We start from the raw sequence: 23848 nt of genomic DNA, 5'->3' as shown, positions 1-23848 counted from the left end.
ACACTATAGGATGAATTTAATTACCAACTGGCTATTTGTATTATTTAAAGTCACTTAAAGGATTCATCTCACAAAAAAAAAAAACAAAATGGAATTAAATTGTGAATATTTTCGTGCGATTATTTATTAGAACTTGCGACATGGATTAACTCAACACAAGCGTATCGGTCAATCTAATTCAATTTTTGGCAATGAAGCTCCATCAAGGTCCAGTGTTTATCGATGGTATGGTGACTTCCACCGAGGTCGTAGTTCATTCCAAGCCGAATTTCGTGAAGGTCGTCCAAAATCAGTTGTTGTTCTGGAAACTATTGATGTTGTGCTCCAACTGATATTGCAAGATCGTCATGTGACCTACGTGAGAGTGAGACAAGCTGAGCCATTTTGACAGTGCATATTCAATATTGCATGAGCTTTTGACCGTAAAAAAATGTTTGAGTTGGATACCACACAATTTGTCAAAGGCTCAAAAAAGACATCTAAAGACATGCTCAAAACATATCATCGCGGTGCTTCGAAACACGTCTATGACATCTTGACAGCTGATGAATCGTGGATTTACGCGTATGAGCTCTACAATAAACAGCAGTCGACTGTATATATTCATTAGCGTCAAATCTAATGACAAACACTGAAGCTTAAAACGTAGAGCACCAGAGAATTGAATATACCCAATAAAAATTGGTAGTTATTCTAAAGGCACAACTTTAAAAGCACTTCCAAAAATGTCCTCCCAAAGATGTTCTTTATTTTAACTACGCAGGGAGTCCATTTAATAAAATTTTTTATAACTCGCTTTTTCATATCTTTAATGGGTAATTTCAAAATTTTTTTTAAATAAGTTAAAACAGAGTAAGAAATAACAAAATCTTACAAACTATTAATTTTTTTCGAAAATAATGCTAAATAAATTGTAGAAATATTGCAAATTCTTGAAAATATTTTAGGTCAAACGTTTCAGGCAAGCGTTAGAATGCATCATAAAAACTTATACAAATTATTTTTAAATGCAAAATATGACACATTTTTTTAATTCACATCCAAAATACTGAATTCGGACCACACCTTAAAAAGTGATGCAAATACAGTGCAACGGCTGTTGAAATGGTGTACATGCATCCTATGACAAGCCCATGTTAAATTCATCGCTTCTGCATCAATTGTTCACCACTTCCGGATCCAAAAAGAACATTTTTTTTAGCGACGCTTTTTTGCTGGGAAATTATTACAATTACATCTCCACAAAGTCATTAAATCCTTGTTACAAGTTTTCCGTTTAAGGATTTGCCAATGTGTAGATGTCATTAATTATTTAGAAAAACGCGGTGAATAATGTAAATTTCGAGATAAGATTGGTAAATATCATTAATAAAGAATTATTTAAAACAAATCGACTTTATGGGTGTTTGAAGGCCAAATCCAACATAAGGTGCTCACGCACGAAGGTTAGTTTAATGTGGCAGCCTCAGACTATTCAGTTCATTGTGATACCATATTAACTAAAAGTACCTATTACATATGAGCACTTATAGTTTTTGTCCACTGAACCTACTCGATTAATTTATTTTGGGAGCTATATCTAAATCTGAACCGATTTCAACCAAATTTGGCACACTTAACGATACTATTAAACGTACGCCTTGTGCAAAATTTGAAGCAAATGAGGACAAAACTCTGACTTTTGAGGCTATATAAGTTCAAATCGGAGGAAAGATATATATGGGAGATATATTAAAATTTGAACCGATTTGGCTGATATTTTGCATATCTTACGAAAGCACCAAAATATTTGGCTGCCCGAAATTTTGAGAAAATGCGTTGATAAATTCGTCAATTATGAGCAGATCGGTGATAAATATATATGGCAGCTATATCTAAATCTGAACCGATTGTTTTTTTTTCAAAATCAATAGCGATTGTGTTTGAACCAATGTAAAACTCTGTGCCAAATTTCAGGACGATCGGACTTAAACTGCGAGCTGTACTTTGCACACAAAATTACATATACAGACAGACGGACTGACTGACAGACAGACAGACAGACGGACATCACTAAATCGGCTCAGAATTTAATTCTAAGCCGATCGGTATACTAAACGATGGGTCTCAGACTTTTCCTTCTTGGCGTTACACACAAATGCACAAACTTATTATACCCTGTACCACAGTAGTGGTGAAGGGTATAAAAATTGTTGATTCAATTAATTTTTTACTTGAATATTTTTTAAAACTCAAATAAAATTTTAATTGGAATTTTTAGTGAATTTTTTTTTCTGTGTACATATTTTTCGACAAGTTCGAGAAAATAAAATATTTTTTTCACTTGCTAAAAAAATTTCGCAAATTTCAAGAAATTCTAAACTAATGGGAAATACGAAATTAGTAGGCTTTATGCTTAATTATACCCACCACCATAGAATGGTGACGGGGGTATAATAAGTTTATCACTCTGTTTGTAACACATCGAAATATCGATTTCCGACTATATAAAGAATATATTCTTGATCAGGGAGAAATTCTAAGACGATATAACCATGTCCGTCTGGCTGTCTGTCTTTTGTAATCACGCTACAGTCTTCAATAATGAAGCAATCGTTCTGAAATTTTGCACAAACTCGTCTTTGGTGTGCATACAGGCCAAGTTCGAAGATTGGCTATATCGGTCCAGGTTTTGATATCGTCCCCATATAAACCGATCTCCCGATTTAGGATCTTGGGCATATAGAAATCGCGGTTTTCATCCAATTTGCTTGAAATTTGAAATCTACAGGTATTTTAGGACCGTAAAAAAGTGTGCCGAAAATAGTGAGTATAGGTTCATGTTTTGGTATAGCCCCCATATAGACTGATCTCCAAATTTAAATTCTTGGGCTTATAGAAACCGTAGTTTTTATCCAATTTGCATGAAATTTTAAATCTAGAATTATTTTAGGACCATAAAGAGGTGTGTCGAAAATGGTGAGTATCGGTCAATGTTTTGGTATATCCCCCATATAGACCGATCTCCCGATTTTACTTTTTGGGCTTATAGAAACCTTAGTTGTTGTCCATTTTGCTTGAATTTGAAAATTTGGAGGATTTTGGGACTATAAATAGGTGTGCAAGAAATGATTTTATCGGTCCATGTTTTAGTACAGCCCCCGTTAGACCGATCTTCCGATTTAACTCCTTAGGTTTCTAGAAACCCTAGTTTTATCCGATTTGCTGAAATTGTAAATATACTGGAATGGACTCACAAAAACGTGTATCGGATTTAGTTTTTATCGGTCCATTTGGTAAGGCCTCCAGACCGATTGCACTTCTTGAGGGTATAGAAGGTGAACTGATCATGAAAATTGCTTGAAACTGAGTGTAAAATTTCCAGATTTTACTTCTGGTAATCATTTAAATAATGAGGGAGAAAATCTAAAGATTTTAGATTTCAAATCAAGGCATTATTTCATAAATTTTTTGCACACTTGCAGGAGATGTTAATGATTCATCTAAAACTCAAACAAAAATGGTTATTAAAAATCCAGAATCTTATCTTCGGGAAGTGTATGGGTTGAACTGCTCTGCTTGGGAGAATATCTGTTATCAAACCCCCTGAAATTTCGAAGGAAAATATAATATTTGATTCATGGTGGTTGGTATTTAAGATTCAACCCGGCGAACTTACTGCTGTATATACTTGTTTGAGTATAAATTGTTTCTCTTTTTTTTAATTTATTTCAATATAGTGGATGAAGCTCTCTCATATTGGAGAAATTTCAACCAAAACATACTTTCGATCAACTAAACTAGAGTAAAATTGGCTTTAGTTCACTACCTCTTTTGAGTGCATTAGATCTAAGCACTAAAAATATTTTGTGGGTTCAATCACGAATGTAGTTGATAACTTTTAATTGGAAATGATCGTATCAATCAACAACACCAATGAAAAAATGAAAACATTTGTAAAGACAACATTTCCGCTCTATTTTCGATTTCAATCGGATCCACCCTAATATACCAACATGTACATGTTAGTATGCGTGCATATAAGCAGTCAATGTTTGGTATGCGTTTAATTTTTTCCATTTGGTTCTTCATCATCTTCGCTTTACTTGCCAGAGATAACAACAGACATATACCATAAAATCATTGTCCTCGCCATGATGGGACGAACACTATGGTGCCTTATTTTCAAAACAAAAAAACTTTGTTTGAGGCTACGGTGAAGGACTATCAAATACGAGTGTCCATGTGCATGTGGATAGCTGTGAGGAAAACAGTATGGGCTTACATGTATACATATCTGCAGATCACAAGAACGAAATGCGTGTGTGTGTGTTGTCGTTCATGTCACCCATACACGTATTGACCGAGCACAGTCAATATTTGAGAAAGGTTTCATATCCATTGTAGCCATTGCAATGGGATTGTTGAACGAATAACAATCATCCGTTTAATAAAACGAGCCGCATCACTGGCATTGTTCGACGTCTGCTTCGGCAAGTCCTTGCAGTTTTCTACACACACACACACACACACTACCAAAATAACAGACTAACACAAATGCCACATGAAGGTATTTTCAATTATGTTGCTCACCTGTAATCCGCTTACTGTACACGATTCTGGAGGCTTCACTTCGATTTGAGTACCGCTATGTATGACACCAGTATTGCTACCAGTTCCAATCAGGCCTGCACTTCCATCGCCGGAACTACTACCGGTTGTTGTCAAATCTTCCTGGGATAGTGGTGGGCATAAGCTGTGGTCACTTAAATCTGCGAAAGAGTGAAAGAAAAAGAACGTTAAACTCAAAACTCTACGCAATCGATGTTGGAAAAGCAATAATGTGTCTCTAAAATACTACAAAAGGTTTAAGCAAACAGTGTTTGTCGTATAAGATATAATGGGTCGAGGTTTGAATCCTATATCGGACAATTTTTTTTGTAATTATATATTAAAATTATATATATTAAGGTATATTAACTTTGTCATTCCGTTTGTAACACATCGAAATATTGCTCTAAGACCCCATAAAGTATATATATTCTGGGTCGTGGTGAAATTCTGAGTCGATCTGAACATGTCCGTCCGTACGTCCGTCCGTCTGTTGAAATCACGCTAACTTCCGAACGAAACATGCTATCGACTTGAAACTTGGCGCAAGTAGTTGTTATTGATGTAGGTCGGATGGAATTGCAAATGGGCCATATCGGTCCACTTTTACGTATAGCCCCCATATAAACGGACCCCAAAATTTGGCTTGCGAGGCCTCTAAGAGAAGCAAATTTCATTCGATCCAGCTGAAATTTGGTACATGGTGTTAGTATATGATCTCTAACAACCATTCAAAAATTGGTTTACATCGGTCCATAATTATATATAGCCCCCATATAAACCGATCCCTCGATTTGGCTTGCGAGGCCCCTAAGAGAAGCAAATTTCATCCGATTCGGCTGAAATTTGGTACATGGTGTCAGTATATGGTCTCTAACAACCATGCAAAAATTGGTCCACATCGGTCCATAATTATATATAGCCCCAATATAAACCGATCACCAGATTTGACCTCCGGAACCTCTTGGAAGACTAAAATTCATCTGATTCAGCTGAAATTTGGTACGTGGTGTTAATATATGGCCTCAAACTCCCATGCAAAAATTGGTCGATATCGGTCTATAATTATATATAGGCCCCATATAAACCGATCCCCAGATTTGACATACGGAGCCCCTTGGAAGAGCAAAATTCTTCCCATTCGGTTGAAATTTGGTACGTGATGTTAGTATATGGTATCCAACAACCATGCAGGAATTGGTTCCTATCAGTCCATAATTATATATAGCTCCCATATAAACCGATCCCCAGAGTTGACCTCCGGTGCCTTTTGGAGAAGCAAAATTCATCCGATCTGCTTGAAATTTGGTACGTGGTGGTAGTATATGATATTTAACAACCATGCCAAAAGTGGTCCATATCAGTCCATAATCGTACATAGCCCCATATAAACCGATCCCGAGATTTTGGTTTTTGAAATTTCATACGAGTGAGTTGAAATTTGGTACATTGTGCTAGTATATGGTCGTTAACAACCATGCCTATATAGGTCCATATCGGTCTATAGTTATATATGGCCCTCAGATAAATCGATCCCCAATCACACAAAAATTGGTCCATATCAAGTTCATAATTGTATATAGCCCCCATATAAGCGACCCCCATACATTAGCGTAGCTAGACAATTTCCCTATGGGGGGGGGGGCTATAGCCCCCCTAGCTAAAACTTTATAGACTGAACTTATAGGTTCAACTAATGTTTTATTTCATAAAATTTAATAAAAAATAGACATCAAAATAACTCGAGAATCAATTTATAATAAAGCAACTAAAAGTAGCCTTATCAGAATAACCTTTTGTTCGATATATTTCAAATTTTTTTTCATTTCGGGTTCGATTAGGAGCCCAAATTGAAAGAGATTTCTAAGAGTTTGTCCGAGACTGGTTCCTGAGGACCTGTTTAGGGGTGCTCCTGCTAAATTGTTCCAAGACATGTCCTTTGGGGTGAGTCCAAGACGCGTCCTAAAATGTAAGTTTACTCCGTCAATGACAAACCTATGTAAAGGTGGACGGTCCCTTCCATACGTTTTGATCAGAACTGGGACTGGTCCATACATACCAGGGACTAGTCCTGTACCAGTTCTGTGGTTGATCCATTTCCCGTAGGGTAGTTCCACACTTTTCCCAGCAAAAAATTGGGAGTTGTTCTAAAGGCACAACTTTAAAAGCACTTCCAAAAATGTCCTCACAAAGAAGTTAACTATTTTAACTACACAGAAAGTTTTTTTACTTCATTTTTTTATAGTTTAATGCATAATTTTTTGTTTTCTGTTTTCAAATAGTTTAAAAAAAAGAGTAAAAGAGTAAGTAAGAGTGTACCACTTCCAGACCCAAAAATAACATTTTCATTTCTTTTTGGCGACGCTTTTTTGCAGCATTATTAAGATATTAATTTATGAAAGAATAGTTCTAATATCAATTACTATTTTTTATTCAACTAAATCATAAGTTCAACCACAGCTTTATTTCATAAATATCAGACTTCTACCACAACCCAAGTAATTCGATTGTGCATGAAAGTCTTTAGTGGAACTTTGTGCGTTGTACGAGTATATACTTGCTTAATTTTTATAAAAATGTAAAATCGTAAATAGGTTTTCAAATTCTGGGGGGGGGCTAAAATTTTTCTGGGGGGGTCTAAGCCCCCTCCCCAGAGGCCTTCCTACGCTTATGCTCACATACTTCAATTCTGGCTCTCTACGTACAAAAAGTCCATATCGATTCGAAATTATTTGTAGACTTAACTATACATAACTTTTTTGTCTAATATATACCATGTATGGACTAAATCACAATTTAAAACGATGTTAAGAAGTTTTAAGATACCACAACCCAAGTAATTCGATTGTGGATGACAGTCTTTCGTAGAAGTTTCTACGCAATCCATGGTGGTGGGTACATAAGATTCGGCCTGGCCGAACTTGCGGCCGTATATACTTGTTATAGATAAGATTTAATTCATTTTCTTTTTAGCTCTTTAAACACTAAAAAATGAGGAAAAATATCTTTTACATAACTGAACTTATATTTTATAATTTATTTTATTATTATTATTGTATTAAATTAATTAAATTATTCATCTAAAATTATTTCTGCTACCATGGCTCGAACGTGTTAAAGTGCAAAAGTTTAAACCATGTAACGAATTTAAAGCGGCTGTAATGGGAAAACCCATCTCCACGTCTGTCTTTTATCTATGAAACCCCAAAGGAAGTGATGATGAAGAGTATGTTCTTATTTATTTTTTAAAACTCCACACTAATTTTCTGACATAATTTGTTGCGTTTTTAGACTGGCTATGTGTGCCCATTTTATGGTATACCGCCATGTTCTCAGTTCGGATGCTATTTATAAATACACCAAAATAATTATTTTCCTTAAATTTACGGAGAATTCTTCATTAACTATTCTTCGTGAATTCTTCATTAAATTAACGAAATTTTCATTCATATTTTACGAAGAACATTTTACGAGTATACGAAATATTCTACATTAACTTATTTTCGAAAAAAATTTATTACTTTTAACGAAACTTTCTTCAAGTTTCATGACTTTTGTGAAGCAGTTTTTACGAATTTATGAATATTTTACGAAACATTCTGCGTTAAAATTTATTCATAAAAAGTACGAAACATTTTCATTGAAATAACGAAGAAGTTTCATTGAAGTTGTACAATTTCCGTTCGCGATATAAAATGCTTGAGTGTATTCCTTTAATCAATTTTTAATGCATGTCTATGCAACTTCTCACTTGTGTGACAGTATGTTATGCATAAAATCGAAGTAAAGTTATTCAAAAACTTTAGATGTAAAGTAGTGGTGACATTTTTCAAACTAGTTACTACAATCAAATGCAAGGTGCATATAACTATAATTTTTTTTTTCTAATTTTTTACTTTTAACAAGATTTTTTCGTTCTTTTTACGAAGAAAATTCTTTCGGTGTACTTGTATACTAAGAATTCCAAAGATTTAACTACCATTGGCTGTCAACTCTGCAACCCATGCTGGAGGGTGTACTTTCAAAGCTGAATTATTTTAAATTGTTATTAATGTATTGCATTTAGGTATAATGTAATTTTAAACTGAAAAAAGCATGTCCTGTTCCAAAGTTTTTGCCTTTACTTTAAAAATTTTGGTATTGATTCATAAGCGTAGGAAGGCCTCTGGGGAGGGGGCTTAGACCCCCCAGAAAAATTTTAGCCCCCCCCAGAATTTGATTTTACATTTTTATAAAAATTAAACAAGTATATACTCGTACAACGCTCAAAGTTCCACTAAAGACTTTCATGCACAATCGAATTACTTGGGTTGTGGTAGAAGTCTGATATTTATGAAATAAAGCTGTGGTTGAACTTATGATTTAGTTGAATAAAAAATAGTAATTGATATTAAAACTATTCTTTCATAAAATAATATCTTAATAATGCTGCAAAAAAGCGTCGCCAAAAAAGAAGTGAAAATGTTCTTTTTGGGTCTGGAAGTGGTACAAAATTGGCGGAGAAGCGATGAATGTAATATGAACTTGTCATAGAACGAATGTCCACCGTTTCAACAACCGTTGCAATGAATTTGCATCACTTCTTAAGGTGTGATCCGAATTCATGGTTTTGAATGTGAATTAAAAATTTTGTGATATTTTCCCAAATAAATAATTTTTATACTTTTTTTATGATTTTTAATGCATTCTAACGCTTGTTTGAAACGTTTTTTCAAATATTATCGATTTTTCTATAATGGATTTAGCATTTTTGTGGCAAAATTTGAATAATTTGTACCATTTTATTTATTCTTACTCTTTTTTTTAAACTATTTAAAAAAAGAAAACAAAAAATTACACATTAAAATATAAAAAAATGAAGTAAAACAAGTATATACGGCCGTAAGTTCGGCCAGGTCGAAGCTTATGTACCCTCTATCATGGATTGCGTAGAAACTTCTTCTAAACACTGCCACCCACAATCGAATTACTTAAGTTGCGGTAACGCTTGCTGATGGCAAGGTATCTTAAAACCACCTAACACCATCTTCTAAATTGTATGTAAGTCCATACGCGGTATATATTAAATCAAAAAAGATCGATCCAATACGTATATAATTCAGTTTGACAAAGTAGACATAACATTTTGACAAAATTTTCTACAGAAATAAAATTTTAACAAAATTTTCTATAGAAATAAAATTTTCTATAGAAATAAAAATTTTCACAAAATTTTCTATAGAAAAAAAATTTTGACAAAAATGTCTACAGAAATAAAATTTTAACAAAATTTTCTATAGAAATAAACTTTTGACAAAATTTTCTATAGAAATAAAATCTTGGTAGATTATTTTTGGCTCGAGTGGCAACCATGATTATGAACCGAATAAAATTTGAACAAAATTTTCTATAGAAATAAAATTTTGACAATGATGAAAATTTTATTATGAACCGAATAAAATTTTAACAAAATTTTCTCTAGAAATAAAATTTTGACAAAATTTTCTATAGAAATAAAATTTTGGTAGATTATTTTTGGCTCTAGTGGCAACCATGATTATGAACCAATATGGACCAATTTTTGTGTGATTGGACTAATTTTGGTATGGTTGTTAGCGACCATATACTAACACCACGTTCCTAATTTGAACCGGATCGGATGAATTTTGCTCCTCCAAGAGGCTCCGGAGGTCAAATCTGAAGAACGTTTTATATGGGGGCTATATATAATTATGGACCGATATGGGCCAATTTTTGCACGGTTGCTAGAGACCATATACCAATACCATGTACCAAATTTCAGCCGGATCGGATGAAATTTGCTTCTCTTAGAGGCTCCGCAACCCAAATCGGGGGATCGGTTTATATGTGCGCTATATATAAGTATGGACCGATGTGGACCAATTTTTGCACGGTTGCTAGAGACCATATACCAATACCATGTACCAAATTTCAGACGGATCGGATGCAATTTGCTTATCTTTGAGGCTTCGCAAGCCAAATCTGAAGAACGTTTTATATTGGGGCTATATATAATTATGGACCGATATGGGCCAATTTTTGAACGGTTGCTAGAGACCATATACCAATACCATGTACCAAATTTCAGCCGGATCGGATGAAATTTGCTTCTCTTAGAGGCTCCGCAACCCAAATCGGGGGATCGGTTTATATGTGCGCTATATATAAGTATGGACCGATGTGGACCATATACCAATACCATGTACCAAATTTCAGACGGATCGGATGCAATTTGCTTATCTTTGAGGCTTCGCAAGCCAAATCTGGAGATCGGTTTATATGGGGGCTATATATAATTATGGACCGATGTGGACCAATTTTTGCACGATTGTTAGAGACCATATACCAACACCATGTACCAAATTTCAGCCGGATCGGATGAAATATGCTTCTCTTAGAGGCTCCACAAACCAAATCTGGGGATCGGTTTATATGGGGGCGATATATAATTATGGACCGATGTGGACCAATTTTTGCATGGTTGTTAGAGACCATATACCAACATCATGTACCAAATTTCAGCCGGATCGGATGAAATTTGCTTCTCTTTGAGGCTCCGCAAGATAAATCTGGGGATCGGTTTATATGGGGGCTATATATAATTATGGACCGATGTCGACCAATTTTTGCATGAATGTTAGAGACCATATACTAACACCATGTACCAAATTTCAGCCGGATCGGATTAAATATGCTTCTCTTAGTGGATCCACAAGCCAAATCTGGGGATCGGTTTATATGGGGGCTATGTATAATTATGGACCGATATGGACCAATTTTGGCATGGTTATTAGAGACCAAATACCAACACCATGTACCAAATTTCAGCCGGATCGGATGAAATATGCTTCTGTTAGAGGCTCCACAAGCCAAATCTGAGGGTCCCTTTATATGGGGGCTATACGTAAAAGTGGACTGATATGGCCCATTTTCAATACCATCTGACCTACATCGATAACAACTACTTGTGCCAAGTTTCAAGTCGATAGCTTGTTTCGTTCGGAAGTTAGCGTGATTTCAACAGACGGACGCACATGCTTAGATCGACTCAGAATTTCACCACGACCCAGAATATATATACTTTATGGGGTCTTAGAGCAATATTTCGATGTGTTACAAACGGAATGACAAAGTTAATATACCCCCATCCTATGATGGAGGGTATAAAAACGTCATGTGTAGTTAAAATAGTTAACTTCTTTGTGAAGAAATTTTTGGAAGTGCTTTTAAAGTTGTGCCTTTAGAACAACTCCCAATTTTTTGCTGGGAAAAGTGTGGAACTACCCTACGGGAAATGGATCAACCACAGAACTGGTACATGACTAGTCCCTGGTGTGTATGGACCAGTCCCAGTTCTGATCAAAACGTATGGAAGGGACCATCCTCTTTAACATGGGTTTGTCATTGACGGAGTAAACTTTCATTTTAGGACGCGTCTTGGACTCATCCCAAAGGACACGTCCTGGGACAATTTAGCAGGAGCAACCCATAAACAGGTCCTCAGGAACCAGTCTCGGACAAACTCTTAGAAATCTCTTTCAATTTGGGCTCCTAATCGAACCCGAAATGAAAAAAAAAAAACTTGAAATATGTCGAACAAAAGGTTATTCTGATAATTTTATTTCACTTAATGTGAAAATTGCAACTAACTGGAGCACAGGTACCAGTTCTGTGATAGGTCCGTCAGTGCCAATTTGCACCAATTTCCCCGTAGGGTACTTTTAGTTGCTTTATTATAAATTGATTGTCGAGCTATTTTGATGTCTATTTTTTTATTCAATTTTATGAAATAAAAAATTAGTTGAACTTATAAGTTCAGTCTATAAAGTTTTAGCTAGGGGGGCTATAGCCCCCCCCCCCTAGGAAAATTATCTAGCTACGCTAATGTATTGATTCCGAGCCAAAGAAGCGGAGAATACAAAATAAGGATACTTTTAAGACACAATTCTCTTTTAATTTTGGGTTTTGTGTACTTGCTTCTAAGCAGCAAATTTTATTTTTTTTTAGCTTTTTCAGCTTTTTTTCTACATATGCTTTAAAATAAAGTGTTGAAAAACGTAACCTATATTTGAACGATTTTTTGCTTTGTAGTCAAGATGCAAAAAGGCAATTTCATTGAATTTAAAGAATTTTTCTGAATTATTAAAGTCAAGTTGACCTTAGTGCAAACATTTTTTCTTTCATGTTATGATGCAAATTTTTAAGTGAAATCACTTAATTATAAAGACAATACGACTTCATTGTCCAAAATCGATAAACTGTATCGATTTTTGGACAAGGAAAAAACTTTATATTAGAGAAATGCGTCTTCTATCCTAAGCAAAATTTGCGTTCGTATTTTAAAGACATGAAATCTTTGACCTCACGACAATATTTTTTCAGTGTATGTACTTTTCTATCATTTAAAAAATATAAAACAAAATAAAATTCTATAGCAATCTTTAGCGATTCTAGTCCACAGCGGAGGGCATATGAGCTTCGATCTGACATCAATTTCATTATATCCCAGCAAAAAAAGCGTCGCCAAAAAAGTTATGAAAATGTTCTTTTTGGATCCCGAAGTGGTGCAAATTTGATGCAGAAGCGATAAATTGAACATGGGCTTGTCATAGGACGGAAGTCCTCCATTTCAACAGCCGTTGCACTGAATTTGCATCACTTCTTTAGGTGTGATCCGAATTCAATGTTTTGAATGTACATTAAAAAATTCTATGATATTTTGTCAAATAAATAATTTTTTAACCTTTTTATAATTTTTAATGGATTTAGACGCTTGTCGGAAACGTTTGCGCTCGAATATTTTCAAAAATGCACAATTTTTTCAGATTGGATTTAGCATTTTTTAGACAAAATTTAAATGATTTGTACCATTCTTACTCCGTTTTTAACGTATTTGAAACAGAAAAAGTTAAAATTACCCATTAAAAGTATGAAAAAACCAAGTTATAAAAAATTGAATTAAAAGAACTTCCTGGATAGTTAAAATAAAGACCATCATTGGGAGTGCATCTTCTGGAAGTGCTTTTAAAGTTGTGCGTTTGGAAGAACTTCCAAATTTTTTTGCTGGGATCTTTAGTTGAAACTACAGTTTTTTGTTTTCAACAATCCTAATAAATATCTTTGCAATAGTGAATTTGTAAAAATTTATTTTAAAGGACTGATAATAAAATACATATCAAATGCTTGGCCAGGATATGAGTCCTTGATGTTTCCATATCATGTGTCCTCATGTGCTATGTTGTGGATATATGTATGTCTGTAATACAAAATGACTTGATTCTTACCTCCTGCACGTCCATACTGTGCCAATTCAATGGATATACTGGTGCCGCGTGGACAGCTAAGCGACAGTTGCTCGGAATCACAGCCAGCCCTTTGATATGTCCTCAGAGTAGCAGCCAGCAAAGCTGAAAGGAAACAAATGATATTTGTATTACTTCTGCATGAATTGATATAATGCAATTTGGGTTGCATGAGGAAATGAAATTGTCGAGTCTTCATAAGCTGCAGCTTGACGCAACATTACACTCACTGGTCCATGTCAGATGCATTTTCGATGATTTCATGTCCTTAAATTGTCCATGTAATGTGTCTTAAATCGAACAGATAACAATACACAACCAATTAGATCAAATGTTTTGTTTGCAAAAGACCGAATTGACACAAATGCCAATAAGTAAGTAAAGTATTTCATAGCATAAAACAAAAAATATAATATAATACCAACAATAACAAGTATTCGAATAAAGTTTCCTGTTTTTTAGCTATTACATCTATATTAGCTATAACTTTTTAATCCTTTTGCCAAGTTGCATACACAACTACACGTGGAGGACCTTTAAACGGTCGTTCCCAGTCAAATCCGATCGAACACATTTCAAAAGTAATTTAAACTTTACGCTAAATAACTCAATAAAACAAAAATGAAATTTGTTCCATTTATTTCGAAAGCATAATTCATTTATTTTCGAACAACATTTGCATTTGTTTTTCAATACGACTCTTGAATATAAATCTGATAGAAACTTAATTCATTCAAAGCACATAATCGAATTGTATTTTCCATGGACAAGAGGACATTTCCACTATGACGACAGCAGAAAAAAAAACAATCACGATATCCAACTTTAGATGGAGACTAAAAAATGTTGATTAAACCGCCTCACTATTTTTTGTATCCGAACAGAATTGTCCAAATCTTAGCTTTATTTAAGCGTGTAATTGAGAATAGTAACTATAAAAAATTTATTATAAATTCAGTAGAATTAGATATCAAATAAATTTATATTGACTTAGTTAGTTATTACAAACAAAATACTTATTAATATAGCCACTTTAATTTAATTAAATTTTTAAATTTTAGTTTTTGGGATTATGTTAAATTTAATTGAATTATATCCAATTAAACTACGCTGAAATAAATATTGTCATGAGGCCAAAGATTTTTTGTACCTAAAATATAAATCCTTAACATAGAAGACGTACTTCTCCGATAGTTTTTTTGTCCTTGTCCAAAATCAATAAACTTTTCAATGAAGTTTGATCTTTATAGTTAAGTAATTCGACCTAAAAATGGGTATTTTTACATGAAAGAAACATTTTCAACTAATGTTAACATGGCTGACCAATTCTTCAAAATTAATGAAACTGTCTTTAAATTTGTTGACTTTTTGTATCTCTTTGGAAATGTAAGTTGTCGTTAACACGTGTTTGGAGGTCTTTTATACCACATGAAGAAAAACAAGTATATACGGCCGTAAGTTCGGCCAGGCCGAATCTTATGTACCCTCCACCATGGATTGCGCAGAAACTTCTACGAAAGACCGTCATCCACAGTCGAATTACTTGGGTTGTGGTATCTTAAAACTTCTAAATTGTGTCGTAGTCCATACGTGGTAGAGAGCCAGAATTGAAATATGGGGGTCGCTTATATGGGGGCTATATACAATTATGAACTTGATATGGACCAATTTTTGTGTGATTGGGGATCGATAGACCGTTATGGACCTAGTTTGGCATGGTTTTTAACGGCCATATAATAGCACAATGTACCAAATTTCAACTGACTCGGATGAAATTTGCTCCTCCAAGAGGCTCCAAAACCAAATCTCGGGATCGGTTTATATGGGGGCTATATATGATTATGGACTGACATTGACCACTTTTGCCATGGCTGTTAAATCTGGGGATCTGTTTATATGGGAGCTATATATTATTATGGACTGATAGGAACCAATTCCTGCATGGTTGTTGGATACCCTATATCATGTACCAAATTTCAACCGAATGGGAAGAATTTTGCTCTTCCTAGGTGCTCCGGAGGTCAAATCTGGGGATCGGTTTATATGGGGCCTATATATAATTATGGACCGATATCGACCAATTTTTGTATGGAGGCCATATATTAACATCACGTACCAAATTTCAACTGAATCAGATAAATTTTGGTCTTCCAAGAGGCTCCGGAGGTCAAATCTGGTGATCGGTTTATATGGGGGCTATATATAATTATGGACCGATATGGATCTATTTTTGCATGGTTGTTAGAGATCATATACTAACACCATGTACCAAATATCAGCCGGATCGGATGAAATTTGCTTCTCTTAGAGGCCTCGCAAGCCAAATTTGGGGGTCCGTTTATATGGGGGCTATATATAATTATGGACCGATGTGGACCAACTTTTGCATGGTTGTTAGAGATCATATACTAACACCATTGTTACATACCATATACTAACACCATGTACCAAATTTCAGCCGGATCGGATGAAATTTGCTTCCCTTAGAGGCTCCGCAAGCCAAATCGGGGGATCGGTTTATATGGGGGCTATATATAATTATGGACCGATATGGACCAATTTTTGCATGGTTGTTAGAGACCATATACTACCACCATGTACCAAATTTCAGCCGGATCGGATGAAAATTGTTTCTCTTAGAGGCTCTGCAAGCCAAATCGGGGGATCGGTTTATATGGGGGCTATACATAATTATGGACCGATATGGACCAACTTTTGCATGGTTGTTAGAGATCATATACTAACACCATGTACCAAATTTCAGCTGGATCGGATGAAATTTGCTTCTCTTAGAGGCCTCGCAAGCCAAATTTGGGGGTCCGTTTATGTGGGGGCTATACGTAAAAGTGGATCGATATGGCCCATTTGCAATACCATCCGACCTACATAAATAACAACTACTTGTGCCAAGTTTCAAGTCGATAGCTTGTTTCGTTCGGAAGTTAGCGTGATTTCAACAGACGGACGGACGGACGGACGGACATGCTCAGATCGACTCAGATTTTCACCACGACCCAGAATATATATACTTTATGGGGTCTTAGAGCAATATTTCGATGTGTTACAAACGGAATGACAAAGTTAATATACCCCCCATCCTATGGTGGATGGTATACAAATCTTTCAAAAATTTACCATTTGGCGTTGACACTACTTTACCGAAATGGCCGATATCAAGCTTTTATGGTGTTCTATAAGAAATAAGCAAAAAATTTTACGACAGCAAGAATGCAAGTGATTTTTTGAGGATTTTGGGAAAAGAAATAGGTTTAGCAATTGGTGCTTTGTCAATTGAAAATTTTTTCAATTAAAACAAGTATATACGGCCGCAAGTTCGGCCAGGCCGAAGCTTATGTACCCTCCATCATGGATTGCGTAGAAACTTCTTCTAAACACTGCCATCCACAATCGAATTACTTAAGTTGCGGTAACGCTTGCCGATGGCCAGGTATTTTAAAACTTCCTAACACCATCTTCTAAATTATATGTAAGTCCATACGTGGTATATATTAAATCAAAAAAGATCGATCCAATACGTATATAATTCAGTTTGACAAAGTAGACATAAAATGTTGACAAAATTTTCTACAGAAATAAAATTTTAACAAAATTTTCTATAGAAATAAAATTTTCACAAAATTTTCTATAGAAATAAAAATTTTGACAAAATTTTCTATAGAAAGAAAATTTTGACAAAAATTTCTACAGAAATAAAATTTTAACAAAATTTTCTATAGAAATAAACTTTTGACAAAATTTTCTATAGAAATAAAATCTTGGTAGATTATTTTTGGCTCGAGTGGCAACCATGATTATGAACCGAATAAAATTTGAACAAAATTTTCTATAGAAATAAAATTTTGACAAAATTGTCTATAGAAATAAAATTTTAGTAGATTATTTTTTGCTCTAGTGGCAACCATGATTATGAACCGATATGGACCAATTTTTGTGTGATTGGACCAACTTTGGTATGGTTGTTAGCGACAATATACTAACACCACGTTCCTAATTTGAACCGGATCGGATGAATTTTGCTCCTCCAAGAGGCTCCGGAGGTCAAATCTGGAGAACGTTTTATATGGGGGCTATATATAATTATGCACCGATATGGACCAATTGTGGCACGGTTGTTAAAGATCATATACTAACACCATGTTCCAAATTACAACCAGATTGGATGAAATTTGCTTCTCTTGGAGACTTCGCAAGCCAAATCTGGGAATCGGTTTATATGTGGGGTTATATATAATTATGAACCGATGTGGACCAATTTTTGCATGGTTGTTATAGATCATATGCTGACACCATGTACCAAATTTCAGCTGGATCGGATGAAATTTGCTTCTTTTACAGTCCCCGCAAGCCAAATTTGGGGGTCCGTTTATATGGGGGCTATACCTAAAAGTGGACCGATATGGCCCATTTGCAATACCATCCGACCTACATCAATAACAACTACTTGTGCCAAGTTTCAAGTCGATAGCTTGTTTCGCTCAGAAGTTAGCGTGATTTCAACAGATGGACTCAGATCGACTCAGAATTTCACCACGACCTAGACTATATATATACTTTATGGGGTCTTAGAGCAATATTTCGATGTGTTACAAACGGAATGACAAAGTTAATATACCACCATCCTATGATGGGGGGTATAAAAATGACTAAAATTGATAATTTTTGGGGATTAAAAATGTGAATTTAAACCTTTATAAATTTTGATGTAATTAATTTAATTTATTATGGTTTAATTGACTTTTGCAGGATTTTTTTTTAATATTGCAGATATACCATTCCCAAAATTCGTATCGAAAATCCCCAAAGTGGGGACATATTTAAAAAAGCGTAGTTTTTGTAGGATGTTGAAACTTTATCCAGTTACAAGTGAGGATTTTGGGAAAAGAAATAGGTTTAGCAATTGGTGCTTTGTCAATTGAAAATTTTTTAAATTAAAAAAAAAAAAAAAATTTCAAAAATTTACTATTTGGCGTTGACACTACTTTACCGAAATGGCCGATATCAAGCTTTTATGGTGTTCTATAAGAAATAAGCAAAAAATTTTACGACAAAAAGAATGCAAGTGATTTTTTTGAGGATTTTGGGAAAAGAAATAGGTTTAGCAATTGGTGCTTTGTCAATTGAAAATTTTTTAAATTAAAAAAATCTTTCAAAAATTTACTATTTGGCGATAACACCACTTTACCGAAATGGAATGGATATCAAGCTTTTATGGTGTTTTATAAGAAATAAGCAAAACATTTTACGACAGAAAGAATGCAAGTGATTTTTTTGAATTTTTTCCTAATTCGGTATTTTTATTTATATTTCAAATTAATCTAAAAACATATCTACACAATAATTTTTCTAGAATGTGTAGTTTGTAAAGAATTGAGTTAAAATAAAAACAGCCTACAAAATGAAAAAAATTCATACACCCTGGGTCCATGGGCTAGGGACCTACAAAAGACCTCAGCTTCCACATAAAGAAATATTTTTGTTGATATCTTTATCCATCCAAAAGTGGCAAATTAATTTCCAACAAAATGTCATTTGGAACCACTGTGTGTCAAAACTGTATAGATCAACTCTTAAATTACACTAGTTTATGCTGAAAATGTACTGTAAGGGACAAAATTATAGAGAAAACATTAATGTAAAAAGCTATACATCAAAGATAGAGACTTTGCAACTCTAATACTTTGTCTATGGTCAAGGGACTAGTTAGCGATAATATGGCATCTTTCGTTTCGAAATTTACTCTTCTTCTAGTTTTGTATTCATGTAACGATAAATCCACATATGTGAACTACATTGACCCTGTGTTAATATTCTCTGACAATTTCAATGAACTTAAATAAGTAAGTAAAATTATTATTAGACGATACCTTCCTACAGATTTTTCATAAATATTTTGGATTTCTTATCAATTTAGTTTATTTTTGCGATGGAAAAAGCCAAGGCAACTCTTTTGAAACAGAATGTCGTAAAAGTTTTAAAGAAGGAGCTCCATATCGAGACATAGCTAAAAAATATAGCATATCAGTTGAATTTATAAATAAAATAAAAAATCAGAATAATTTGGAAATTATTGGTAATCCAGCAGTTCGCCCAAAAAAACGCGAAGCTAAGCTATTGATCGTTACCGGTGCAGAAAATAAAGGGTGATACAGTCAAAATTTGGTCAATATAAACTTGACGTATTTCTTTCAATTTTGCATTTAAAAAACCTGAACACCCCTCATTTTGAAGGTGTGTGTGTAGAATGTTGCTCCTATTTTGATTTTGGAATTCACTTTTCAGTTGTCAAAATGCCGTCCAAGCAAGAAGAGCAGCGTAACAAAATTTTGCTCGCGCATCGCGAAAATCCGAGCTACTCGCACGCAAAGCTGGCAAAATCGCTAAAAGTTGCCAAATCAACCGTTACAAATGTAATTAAAGTGTTTGGGGAACGTTTGTCGACAAAGAGAGTTGCCGGTAGTTTCAAGCGAAACCCTAACCTCTCTCTCCGAGATGCCGCAAATAAGCTGCTTACAAGAAGGTAGTGACTCCAAATCGCGATGATAAACAAAATACGACGGCCAAAGCGCGATTCCGGAGGCTGTACACGACGATGCTGACGAAGTTTGACTGCGTGGTAATGGACGACGAAACCTACGTCAAAGCCGACTACAAGCAGCTTCCGGGACAGGAGTTTTATACGGCAAAAGGAAGGGGAAAGGTAGCAGATATTTTCCAGCACATAAAACTGTCAAAGTTCGCAAAGAAATATCTGGTTTGGCAAGCCATCTGTACCTGTGGCTTGAAAAGCAGCATTTTCATAGCTTCCGGGTCTGTCAACCAAGAAATTTACGTGAAAGAGTGTTTGAATAAACGTCTGCTGCCTTTCCTGAAGAAACATGGTTGTTCCGTACTGGTTTGGCCGGATTTGGCATCTTGCCATTACAGTAAAAAAGCCATGAAGTGGTACGCCGCCAACAACGTGCAGGTGGTTCCCAAGGACAAGAACCCTCCCAACACGCCAGAGCTCCGCCCAATTTAGAAATACTGGGCTATTGTCAAGCGGAACCTAAAGAAGACCAAAAAAACTGCTAAGGACGAGCAGCAGTTCAAGGCAAACTGGCTTTCTGCGGCGAAGAAGGTCGACAAGGTGGCTGTACAAAATCTGATGGCAGGTGTCAAGCGTGAGGCCCGGCAATTCGGATTTGGAAAAGCGAAAGCCTAACTGAATATTTTTCCTGAATTTTATACTAATTGAACTTGAAAAAGAAATTTAATTTGATTTTTTAAATAAACGATTTCACCAATTTACACGCGTTTTCCCTTGACCAAATTTTGACCGTATCACCCTTTACAGCTGTTGAAGTCAAGCAAATATTAAATGAGGAACATAGCTTAAACGTGAGAACCAAAACAGTTCGTAGAAGCTTGAAAGCCAGTGGATTAGTAGCCAGGGCAAAGCCAAAAAGCAGCTTTTGGCCGGCAAACACTGAAAAAACGCCTGGACTTTGCAAACAAATACGAAAACTTCACAATAGACGATTGGATGCGGGTAGCTTTGTCAAATCAATCGAATTGGTTCTGATGGAGGGCAGTGGACATTCCTGGATAAGACCGTTGGAGTTAAGGAATGAAATATATTCCAAACACTAAAATTTGGAGGTAGTTCATTAATGGCTTGGGGCTGCTTTCGTGGAAACCAACTTGGAGTACTTCCCTTTTTTCGTGTTGGAGAAGGTGCATCCCGGGGAGCCTTCTCCGCCTGCTTTTGGTCCGAGCCGGGATAGAGGAAAACCCCGGACCATGGTACTGTGCCGTCTGCCGAAATCGAATTCACCATCGCTCGGTTTCGGTGAGGTGTAACCGGTGCATGGAATGGGTGCACTTCCGGAATTGCTCCGGCCTAACATCGCTGCGGGAGTATAGTCAAACTGACTTCGTGGCAGGATGCTGTGCCAATGACAGCAGCAGTGGGTCATCTGATTATGTGACCCCACCGACTTCTCCCGCACAACAATATTCTCCGCCGCAGCATCTTACACCGAATATTGTTGTACCAGTTCCGGAGAGTGCATCATTTTTGCAATTTAATTGCAACGGGCTCCGTGGTAAGATTAGTGAAATCGTAGACTTTATGAATCGGAAAAGGATAAGGGTCGCGGCGATCCAGGAAACAAAGCTGAATCCCACCTGCAGCCTACGACATTGTGATGGGTACAATGTCCTACGGAAGGATCGCACAAGAAATGGAGGTGGTGGCCTGGCTTTCATATTACACCGTTCCGTGCAGTATAGACCTATCACGCTTGTGCTAGACACTAATGACCCGTACATGGAATGTATGGGGGTAGCAGTTAAGTGTGGGGCTGCCGAGATAGAGCTATACAATGTGTACATACCGCCGGTTGGTAGCTGTGCTCCTGGTTATAGCCCAAACATTGAGTGGTTGTTGAGCGGGCATAACCGATTGGTTCTAGGAGATTTTAATGCCCACCATGAACTTTGGCATTCTCTCCTGGGTAATGACCAGAGGGGCATAGCTTTGGCAGAGCAGATAGACGACTCCACATTTTGCACGGTGAACGAAGAGGCCCCCACGAGAATTATGGGTGACTGCAGCAGTTCGCCAGATTTATCGTTAGCATCGCCTGGTCTGATAAATGACGTCTCCTGGCAACCCGTCATTTCATTGGGTTCGGACCACCTCCCCATAATTCTCACCATCAACCGACCCTCCGATTTCATAACCTCTGAACGCCGGACGTTTATTAATCAAAAGAAAGCCAACTGGGAAGGCTTCAGAGAATACACCGATCGCCGCTTCAGTGAGCTCCCGTCCCCCTCACATGTTCATGTTGCCCAGAGGGAGTTCCGGGACATCATCAACGCAGCAGCCGCTCGCTTCATACCCGCTGGTCGAATTGCCCAGGTGAGGCCCAACTTCCCAGCCGAAGCGGCGGGACTCGCAGACGAGCGTGATGAACGCCGTCGTGCTAACCCTGCTGATCCTAGAATCAGAGAACTAAATCTAGAGATTAGTAAGATAGTCGACGAGCACAAGCGGAACACTTGGTTAGAGCACCTGAAGCAATGTAACTTAGGAACAGGAACTGGTAAATTGTGGTCAACAGTTAGAGCCCTCTCGAACCCCTCCACAAGGGATGATGGGATTTCAGTCACATTTGGCGACGTAACTGTGACTGATCCGAAGAGGTGCGCCAAATACTTCAACCGACAGTTTGTCGAGCATCCCGAGAGTGATAGAGCGAAAAGGAGAGCCACCCGTCGTGTACGTGGTCTCCGAGCCGATGACACACCACAATTTACTGCAGCCGAAGTTACCAATGTCATCAACAGCGCGAAACCATCTAAGGCGCTGGGCCCTGACGGAATTTCAATGCTAATGCTGAAGCATCTGGGAATACTGGGAGTTGAGTACCTGACCAGACTCCTCAATTTGTCTTTGGAATCACACATTATACCCGATGTCTGGAAAATGGGAAGGGTGATTCCACTACTGAAACCGGGCAAAGATTCGAGCAAAGGTGAATCGTACAGACCGATATCCCTTCTTTCGCCAGTAGCCAAGACACTTGAGGCATTACTCCTCCCCAGCCTTGTGGAGAATTTTCCAGCTGCCCACCATCAACATGGATTCCGTAAGGTACATAGTACGACAACAGCCTTACATGCCATTTCGACACATATTAATAAGGGACTTAACCAGCCCAGGCCGTGTCACAGGACGGTCCTCGTGGCGCTTGACCTATCGAAAGCATTCGATACGGTCAACCATGCCACATTATTTGAGGACATCGAGAATACGTCCCTACCGGCAGGAGCGAAGCGTTGGGTGCTGAATTATATGTGTGGACGCCAGTCGTACGTGGAATTCAGGGACAGAAAGTCAAGACCGCGTAGAGTTAAACAGGGAGTTCCCCAAGGTGGGGTGATATCTC

The 23848-nt window shown here is 36.5% G+C and overlaps 1 protein-coding gene across 3 annotated transcripts in view; it reads right to left on the bottom strand.

The window, feature by feature from the left end:
• LOC142221302 (uncharacterized) overlaps nt 1–23848 on the bottom strand; it is a 442778-nt gene that overhangs the window by 127740 nt on the left and 291190 nt on the right. For all 3 annotated transcript variants that reach the window (XM_075290976.1, XM_075290975.1, XM_075290977.1), the window contains exons 3-4: nt 13875–13997; nt 4573–4751 (exon numbers count right to left, since the gene is read on the bottom strand). In XM_075290976.1, coding sequence (XP_075147091.1) covers nt 4573–4751; nt 13875–13997 — 302 coding nt within the window. The remainder of the gene's footprint in view (nt 1–4572; nt 4752–13874; nt 13998–23848) is intronic.

This window comes from Haematobia irritans, chromosome 1, assembly GCF_050003625.1.
Source record: "Haematobia irritans isolate KBUSLIRL chromosome 1, ASM5000362v1, whole genome shotgun sequence".
NCBI classification, from domain to species: Eukaryota; Metazoa; Arthropoda; class Insecta; order Diptera; family Muscidae; genus Haematobia; species Haematobia irritans.
The sequence above is the reverse complement of the archived record's forward strand: the minus strand, read 5'-3'. Positions and strand labels throughout refer to the sequence as shown.